Source organism: Ziziphus jujuba, chromosome 7 (assembly GCF_031755915.1).
Source record: "Ziziphus jujuba cultivar Dongzao chromosome 7, ASM3175591v1".
Classification (NCBI taxonomy): Eukaryota; Viridiplantae; Streptophyta; class Magnoliopsida; order Rosales; family Rhamnaceae; genus Ziziphus; species Ziziphus jujuba.
In genome coordinates, this window is record NC_083385.1 from 13531743 (window position 1) to 13541237 (window position 9495).

Consider the following 9495-nt stretch of genomic DNA (forward strand, 5'->3'; position numbering starts at 1 on the left):
TATAATAGATTTTTTTTGAAAAAAACTTTATTAAAAAATTAATAAGTGTTTGATTATAAATAAAAAAACTGTATTAAATGCTTATTGAGTTTTCATATAAATTAAAAAATAAAAAAGTTTTTTAGAAAAGTATAAAACTTGAACTTTATCTTTAAAAAACTGTTTGTTTACCAATAAGTATTTATAAACTCTTATATAATATTTTTATTTTTTTTAATAAAAAAGCTTTTAACTCAAACATGGCCAAAAGCTCTACCAAATATAAACTAAAAAAAAAAAAAAAGTTCAAACAAAACAGAAAAAAGAGGGCAAAAATAATTAACATGGAATGAAATCTTAATGTTAAAGTAATACTGTTCTTGGTAAAACTAAAAATCTTATAATTCTTTTCGGAGCGAAGGATAATATTATTTTTTTCATATGGTTGGAATTTAATGTATAAGATTGCATGTGAGAAAGGAAATTGGTAATAATAACAATAAGGCAGAGATCCACAACCTTGGCCTGTGAGTGCCAGGTTCGAGTCTATGGGGTGGGTTGGGGTGCCTCGGGGCAACAGCCACACTAGCAAAAAAAAAAAAAAAAACAATAATAGTAACACATGGTAAGGAAATTCTCATACAGCTCTTGGATCAAAGCAATCCCTTAGGTGGGATTCACATGATCCACCAGCTCTATCATGATTATGACCAGAGTCAGAATATTATAGATTTTTAGGCTCATATGCGTCCCATGAATTTTCTCTTTATTTTCAAATACTTTAATAATATTTTAGTCTCCTACCAATTTAAAAAAAATTGTACCGATTGAAATATATATATATATATATATATGTTTTGCTATGTCAGTATACTTTTTTTTTTTTTCAAAATCTTTTTAGTTGCTTTTATATCCCAATTTATCAGTGTACCAAGCCTACTGACAATTTTAAGTGATAAAATTGCTATCTTTCGGATGTTCTAATTGTGCCCATTCTCGTATGAAGAACAATATTTCATTTTTTTGGGATAAAAATTTCGAATTTGAAACCCCAACTTAAATATCAAATAGAAAAAAGAAAACCAACTAAGGAAAAAAAAAAAAAAAAATACAATGGTATGGATATGTGTGCCGGCAACTTAAAACGACAGTGTATAAGCGTGGAGATTGACAATTGAGATAAGCATAAGATAGGAAAATGGAGAGTTGTTTTTCTTCGGTTACGCAGGAAATAGAAATAAATTTATAAAAAAAAAAAAAAAATTCATTTTAAACTGATTCGGCAAGGAACCAATAGTCAGGTGCCCCAAAACAAAAAAGAAAAAAAAGAAAAAAAAGAAAAAAAAAAACGACGTTGTTTTACAGATTCTTGTTATTCGTTAGGTCGCTTTCATAGACGAATTTATTGGCGGGCCGAAAGTTGCTGAGAAATCCATACAGCCGAAAGAGAGAGAAGCATAGCAGGCCTAGACAACAATGTGAAAATGGAAGTTATTGAGAGCGTTAGACCCAATCCAAATCTACCCAATGTAGATGGTCATGGCCACCATGAATCTGCCTTTTTCCCAGTTCTGAAACATACGTGCATCATTACATCACTCCATAGCTGTTTCGCCTTCAGGTCCAAAAAAGTAGATAAAAGAAACAGTCTAAAGACGGACTAAAAAGATAAAGCCAGACGATTCTCGTTGCCTCCCCTTTTTCTTTTCTTCATTGGTTTGCTCACATTTTCTTCTTTTTGTTAAAAAATAATTTATTTTTTTTCCTTTTCTTTTCTGGGTTTTCCAGCTCTGGTCCAAGCTGTTAGATTCCTTCTTCTCCAAGATTCTCTTTTTTATCTTCAATTTTCCCACCGATCACCTCTTCTTTTTTTCTCAATTCCAGCGTTTTCGTTTTCGTAGTTGCCCGATTCCTCTGAAATTTGGTTTGATTGAAGTTTTCAGGTAAGTTTTGAACTTTTGATCGGTTTGTTTGACGATTCATTGTATTCCTTCTTTTTTTTTTTATTTATTTTTTTTTGTTTTATTTATCATTGATTTTTGTTTTGATATGAATTTTCACTAAGGGTTTGGTTTGCATGGATCTATTTGTTACTGATTTGATTTTCTAACCCAACTGGTAGAAATTGAAGAGAATATCTTTATATACAGGAACTGAGGGAGAGAGAGGCCCAAACGTAGAAATGGGATTGAAACTAGAAACCGGAAAGCAAAGCAAGAAATTTGCAGTCATATTTATCAGAACATGTTACAGATCAGTATGCAATCATCCATTTCTTGTGGGTATCTTGTTCTGTTTGATAATTCTGTACAGATCGTTCCCTTTTTGGTTTTCTCTTTTGGTTTCTGCATCCCCTGTTTTGGTATGTACTGCTATTCTGCTTGGGACCCTTTTGAGTTTTGGGCAACCTAATATACCTGAAATTGGAAAAGAAGAGCATCTTAGCCATGATATTGCTTCTCTTAGAGCTGGGGTTTCAGAGAATGACACTGTTGTTGTTGAGCGTGATGAGAGCTTTGTCGTAGGAAAATATGAAGGGAAAAAGAGTGATGATGAAGTAGAAAAATCCATTGAAGAATCAAGTTCCTTGGTTGATAAGGTCAGTAAGGTTGAGGATGATCATCTGCCTATTGCTGATGAGAATCCGCATGAAATTCACACTGAGAAGAGGTTAATTGAGGAAGTTGAGAGGGAATCAAGCGGTTTAGAGTTGGAAAGTAATAGGGGTGTTGATGAGGGAAAAGCCGGGATTGAGGGCACGTTACGTGATGGGAAAGCTTATGGAGATCACTTTTCTTTGGTTCAAGAAATAGAAGCTGATAACTCTTCTGGAGTGTCGGTCAAAGATCAGAAAGAAGATCACTTATATTCTTCTCTGGTCAATGGTGGCGGTGATGAAAATTATAATGATGATGTTGATGATGACAATGACGATGTGTCTTCGGATTCTGAGTCTGATAGGGCAGAGAGTTCATCACCTGATGCCTCAATGGCTGACATAATGCCAATGCTTGATGAACTGCATCCGCTTTTGCCCAGAGAATCTCCACGTCCCCGTCCTATGTCCCCTGATGAGTCTGATGCTGTTTCAGAGCGGTCTCATAGAAGTAATGATGACAGTGGTGAGTCAGATGAGGATTCTGAAATCCAGGGAGAAGTAGAAGGGGATGGTGAAGAAGAAGCACAAGGAGGCAAGGAGGATGAGAGTAAGTCCGCAATCAAGTGGACAGAAGATGACCAGAAGAATCTAATGGATTTGGGAACTTCAGAGCTTGAGAGGAACCAACGCCTGGAGAATATTGCAAGGAGGAGAGCACGGAAAAGCTTCAAAATGATGGCTGAGAAGAATCTAATTGACTTTGAAAGTGCAGATCTTCCCTTCAATGTCCCACCGATTTCAATAGCAAGACGCAACCCATTTGACCTTCCTTATGATTCCTATGACAACATGGGGTTGCCACCAATTCCTGGGTCTGCTCCATCTATTTTGTTGCCAAGAAGAAATCCCTTTGATATTCCCTATGACTCAAATGAAGAGAAACCTGATCTCAAAGGGGATGGTTTTGCGCAAGAGTTTACAACAGATCCCCCCCAAAAGGACATATTCTTCCGAAGGCATGAAAGTTTTAGCTTGGGACCATCCAGTTTAGGGTTTGTCAAGCATGATAAGCAAGATATCAAGTGGAGACCTGTTTTTGTACCAGAACGGTTAGCTGCAGAAGGAACAAGCTATTCCTCATTCACAAGGCAATCAAGTGAAGTTAGTGATTCAAAGTTAAGTTCAGTTCCCGATTCTGAATCAGTAAGTTCAGGTGCAGATCCAGATGAGAAGATCCTAGGTGAGCAGGATTTTTCTAAAGAAAAAGAAATGATTTCCAACCTATATCAGGCTTCTAATCTCGTTGAACATGGAGGTCAATCCTCTGAGGGTGTAGCTTCTGCAGGAATGGTACAAACTGAGAAAAGAGATGTTCAACATGCTGAGTTTGAAGTAACATTGGGGCAAGTGGAAAATCACAATGAAATGGAAGTGGAAAATTACAACGAAACAGAAGTTGAAAATAAGAGTGAAACAGAGTCGTGCTCGTCAGAAACAGAAGAGGAAGTCAATGATGTGGAACTCAATACTAGTGAAATCCATTTGGAAACTGAACCAGTTGAGGAGGAAAGCAGTGGTGGGTCAAGCTTATCATCATTGTCAGAAGTGGATGAAAAAATTTCAATTGTTAAAAATGATGATGGATCATCAAGTTTGGAGGCCAGTGGTAATCATATTAATGAATCTGTTGATTCACCGCAACCTTCATTTGAGGAATCAAAACTGCAACTTGTGAGTGAGGTGGTGGATGAAAATCTACATGTGGAGCCTGTTTATGATTCAAGTCCCCAAGCAGCTGGAAAATTACTCTCCTTGACCTCCATTTCTAATGATACACAAGCAGAGATATTGGAAATGGTTAAACCTCCTGCATCAGAAAATAGGGCTGTTTTTGTTGAGGACGAGGAGTCTAAGGTGCATGGAGGAGAGAGCATAGAGAATGATTCTTCTCATCATGAAGAGATGAATGCTGCCTCAACAAGTTTACATGCAGTTGATGGAGTTGCTTTTGGGTCAGAGCAAGTGATAGAAACCAGTGAGAATGTTTCAAGGGCTGGGTCATTAGAATGTAGTCCAACGTCTGATGATCAAAATCGATCTGTGGTTCCTGAACCTGTATTTGGGGATGTTGATTCAAGTTCCTCTTCGTCAGGGATTAGATCCATAGAGGAAGGTAAGAGAAATCAAGAAGAAAGTGATCTTTATGATCCTTATGATGCGCGCTCATCAAGTTTTGATGTTGAGCCCATTACAGTACACCAAGATGAGGATAACAATTCAGTTGCTTCAGGTGATCAGATATCTCCAGACAAGACAACCTTTTCTAGGCAAGAGGAAGAACAATTTGTGGTTGAGCATTCATCAGTTCCTGATTTATCTACTTCAGAAACTGGAGTTCTAAAGGAACCGAAAGTGCTTCAGGAAGAAACCATTCATCTTTATGAGGATCAAGTCCACTCATATAGTTCATCAGAGAAAGTATCAATAGAAGAAGATACCTATAAGTATGGAATTTCTCATCCTGAAAAGGATCAGGTCCAGTCATCAAGTATCCAATCCAAAATGCAAGTTGGGAGCACCCCAGATTTGAGTGTTCCATTGGTTATACCGGAAGGAGAACAAGCTTCCCTGGTGCTTGAGCAAGTTAAAGAGGTTGATCCAAGTTTATCTCCTTCAGAAAAAGATCATGTGATAGAGGATTCATTAAATAAGCAAGAAACTGTTCTGGTTGAACGCGGTGAACTGTCCATATCAAGTTCGGATGAAAAGATTCATGCCAGTCTTCCCCAAGGTTCAGAATTGAAGGCTGCTTCAGAGTCGGAGAAAGAGCTATCCTGGTCAGATAAGGCTATAGTTGAACCACATTTTGATGATCAGAGCATACTCCATGTAAGTCATGCAAATCCTCCCCCCCCCCCCCCCTTTCATATATCCATGCATTTGTGTGACATACTTGTTGCTCTGATATTCTCCATTTTATTTTATTTTATTTTTTTTGTTTTCCATATCTTTTCTCTCAAACAACTTTTCTGGGTTTATTAGTTGATTTTTTGTGGCATGTATGTTCCTAGACTGTCATAATTTGTAACTATACTAAATGTGCATGAGATACAAATTCATGGTTCTCGGACATCTTGTAGGAACCAGCTGCAGTCACTGCAGTGTTTAAGGAGGATTCAAGCACCGTAAGTAATGATCATGATCCTGATGAAGAAACTGTGACTAATTTATCTCCTTACACTTCTGATTCTGTCCCAATCCCATCAGAGAGTCCTGAACATAAATCAACCACCGGTGAAATTGATTTGAAAACTAGCTTCCTTGATAAAGAGGACAGCAGTCGAGTCTCTGAACACCTTGATTTTCAACCAGAAGCACATGTTCAGGAGGAAAATTTCAACGAGGTAGACGAAATAAAAGATATTGATGAAGGATTGTTGTCAGAATTGGATACAGTTGGGGACTTCAGCGTAAAAGAAGTTGGAAAGCCTCTTCATGATGAGCTGACACAACAGGAAGCTGTCACTGAGAGTACCAATCTTGTGATGTTGCCTGATGATGCAAATCTGACACAGACCAACGGGGAGTTACCAGTTCTCGAAGCTAAATCAATTGTAGATATTGATCTGGCTTTTAAGCAACTGCATGAGGGAGTAGATGTTGAGGAAGTAATCCTTCCCAATGTGGTTGAGAGTACTGATCTTGGGATGTTGCCCGATGATTCAAATCTGTCACAGACAAAAGGGGACTTACCAGTTCTTGAAGCAAAATCAATTGTAGATATTGATCTGGCTTTTAAGCAACTGCATGAGGGAGTAGATGTTGAGAAAGTAATCCTTCCCAGTATGGTTGAGGATCAGCTCGCCAAGGAAGAGTTGAAAGATCCCAAGGAAAGTACTTCAGATTTGCAAGTTGTTGAAGCTAAATCTTTGGAAGATATTTTTACTGCTTTGAAACAAGTCTCAGAAGTTGATGCTGGTGAGCTGCCTATAAAGGATGCATCAGCAGCAGAAGAGAAAGAAGTGGGTTCCATCAAGGACATCGAATCAGGTAGTAAAGATAAAGAATCTGGTACTGATGAACTGAAACATGATATCCATGAGACACTTGAAAATCCTGATTCAAGCATAACAAATACTAGAGGTAAGAAGTCTAAGACCCGGAAAGTGAAGTCTGGTTCAAGTTCCAGTTCGAGCTCCAGCTCGAGCTCAAGCTCTAGTGATTCCGAGTGAAAATAGTAGTTCAAGAAGAGAAGAAAATGAGATTGCCGTTTGGTCCATTATCCTTTGTGGTTTTATTTTTCAATGGTTATGGGCTTTTCTGGTTCTAGTTGTGTTTCGTTGATTTTTTGATTGATCGATTTTCTTCAAGAATGAGTTTTTTGGTTTGATTTCTTGAAGTGTGAAATTTACTTGTTACGTTGTTAATCTTTTTTTTTTTTTTTTTTTTTTTTTTTTTTTGGGGAGAAAAGATTGTTTATGGTTGTTGATATTGTAAATTATATTTTCAATATGGATTTTGAGGATGTGATCCTTTATATATTTTGCAAGTTTTGTTCTTGTCTCTTGCTTTTCCATAAATAGAAAAGGCACTAGATTTCATGGACTGGTCTGCACATAGCTAGCAAGGATCTAACAAATGCTAAATATCTGAGGTCATATGTTCTATCCCTTTTCCATTCAATGTTTGATATATGACTTATTTAATACTAAAATCTAAAATCCTAGAGAGGAAGTGAACCTATCTCCTAGAGGGGAAGTGAACCTATCTCATGTCAGTAACTAAAATGGAAAAGGGATGCCACCTCCCTGTATACATATGGAAAAAAGCATTTTGCAGTACTGTTTGATATGCATTTTAACATACTATTCTCTCTCTCTCTCTTTTTTTTTTTTAAATTAAAAAGACGAATAATTTGTTATGGAATAATAAAGAGGAATAATGTCCACAATTATTGATGCTAATCAAAACATTTTTAAAAACCCAAATTTAGAATGTAAAGACTGGTAAATTGGTGATCTTAAATTCTCTTTAAAGGTCGAAAATCAGATTTCGTGCCCTACATGAGCTCCATTGTCGGCAGAGAGATTTGGATATCCTAATCCAAACTATCCTCTAGTAAATGGTATGTGATTTGGAAAGAACAAATCAAAACAAAAGGGGAATAAAACAAACTAAAGAATGAAAAAAAGAGAGCACTTTATAGAGTGTTATAGAATTAACAATTATTATGCATATGCACCTTAATTCTTTTTCTTGCTTTAAGCAATTATATATTATCTCTTAATTCAGTCAATAAACAACACAAGAATAGTTTATGTAGCACAATGCTTTAGACTTATAATACTACTGTACGACTTTTTCTCCCTGTAACCACTAACAAAAATAAATAAATAAATAAATAAGGCTCTCTCTAGAATCATAAAATTACAACCAAAAACCCAACTTGAATTCCTGTCATTGAGAACCAAACAATCCCTTTACAACATTTGAGATTTGATCCCAGAGAAATCTTTTACAGTAAACCCAACTTTTTCAAAGTTACCACTCTCGTTATTCTCTCTGAATTTCACGTAGTCCAAACAGACAAAAGGCTTATACATCCTGCTCATTTCTCCATCTCCAACCACATCTTCTGGTGCCAAAATCACTTTCTCATCTTCAAAACACCAAAAGAAAGCCATCGAATATCGATTTTTCGGTTGCTTCAGAACCACTCTATGCTCTGATGACCTCAACTTATCATTGCTCCAAGCTTGCAGCATATCTCCTACATTCACCACCAAGCCAGTACTGCCTTCACATGGACTTATTTCCATCCAACTCCCTTCCTTTGATTTCACTTGGAGACCTCCTGTTTCGTCGAGTTGATAAACAATCGTTACACAGCTCATATCTGTGTGTATTCCAAGACCTTCTACTTGTTCACCATCTTCAAATCGCTCTGGAGGTAAATAGTTATTTATCCTCAAATATCCATGGCAGTTCTTGAATTCTGATTCATATTTCTTCTCAAAACCATCTCCTAAACTCATCAACAGGATTTCCACAATTTTCTTTGACAGTTGTGCCATTTTGCTCCCATATTCTTGCAATATCTCACTGTCACAAAAAACAAAAAAGTAAAAATAAAAATAAAAATAAATAATTGAAGTTTTATATTCATATAGAGATATTAAATACTAAGACAAAAACAAAAAGAAACAGGATAATATATAACACATCTGCATGGCACTCGTTTTTTTATGTAGTATAAAAGAGTACCTGAATGATTGAGAATTCTCTCCGTGGAAAAGAATATCAGCAGAAGATTGAGCAGAGGCAAGAAAATCAGGACCAGAAACTCTGAGGCTTTCAAAGAATGGAGAGGCTATGAAAGGAGGAGTGTAAGTCTTTCTAGAAGAGAAAGGACCAAGTTTGAGTTTAGTTTCAGAAGGGAGGCTAAAGAGCTGTTTTGAGATCGAAAATAGCTTGTTAAAAAGATCATTGGAAATACCATGGTTGGTGATGTAGAAAAAACCCCAAGCTCTGCAAGCTTCTGCTAGAGAAGACAGAGAAGATGGTTTCAATGGCTGAGAAATGTCCAACGTGTAAAGCTCAACAGAATATTGGGATTCAGACAACATCATGTTTAGAATCAAAGAGCGAGAGAGGGGAAAAAAGGCTCACTTTGTATTCAACTTAGGTTGGGCTACTAAATAGATAGCTATGTGTGTATATATATATATAGAATTTTACTATTAAAAAATATTTATTTGTGAATGTTTAAATATTTACACATATTTTTTTTTTTTTGAAAGAATCAATTTTTTTTTTTTTTTGTAACGTTTATTCATGATACATATGTGAATACTGAATAGTTAGACGTATATATTATAGAACGTAAAAGATACTTATTATAACATTATATGTGTGTA

General features: G+C 36.2%; 2 protein-coding genes across 3 annotated transcripts; one reads left to right on the forward strand and one right to left on the reverse strand.

The window, feature by feature from the left end:
• The first annotated feature begins 1404 nt into the window (after positions 1–1404).
• On the forward strand, positions 1405–6968 carry LOC107434667 (uncharacterized). 2 transcript variants are annotated; one of them, XM_025067582.3, is made up of 3 exons: positions 1405–1922; positions 2102–5467; positions 5719–6968. In XM_025067582.3, exons 2-3 carry the CDS (start codon positions 2162–2164, stop codon positions 6808–6810), a joined length of 4398 nt encoding a protein of 1465 aa, XP_024923350.3. In that variant the 5' UTR covers positions 1405–1922; positions 2102–2161; the 3' UTR covers positions 6811–6968. The 2 variants fall into 2 exon arrangements, with proteins under 2 accessions (XP_024923350.3, XP_015901640.3); XM_016046154.4 differs by having other exon boundaries at positions 2130–5467.
• An 847-nt stretch (positions 6969–7815) lies between these two features.
• On the reverse strand, positions 7816–9286 carry LOC107434663 (gibberellin 20-oxidase-like protein). The gene is made up of 2 exons (XM_016046148.4): positions 8843–9286; positions 7816–8680 (listed from the first exon to the last, which is right to left on the reverse strand). Exons 1-2 carry the CDS (start codon positions 9205–9207, stop codon positions 8059–8061), a joined length of 987 nt encoding a protein of 328 aa, XP_015901634.2. The 5' UTR covers positions 9208–9286; the 3' UTR covers positions 7816–8058.
• Between the last annotated feature and the right edge of the window lie 209 nt (positions 9287–9495).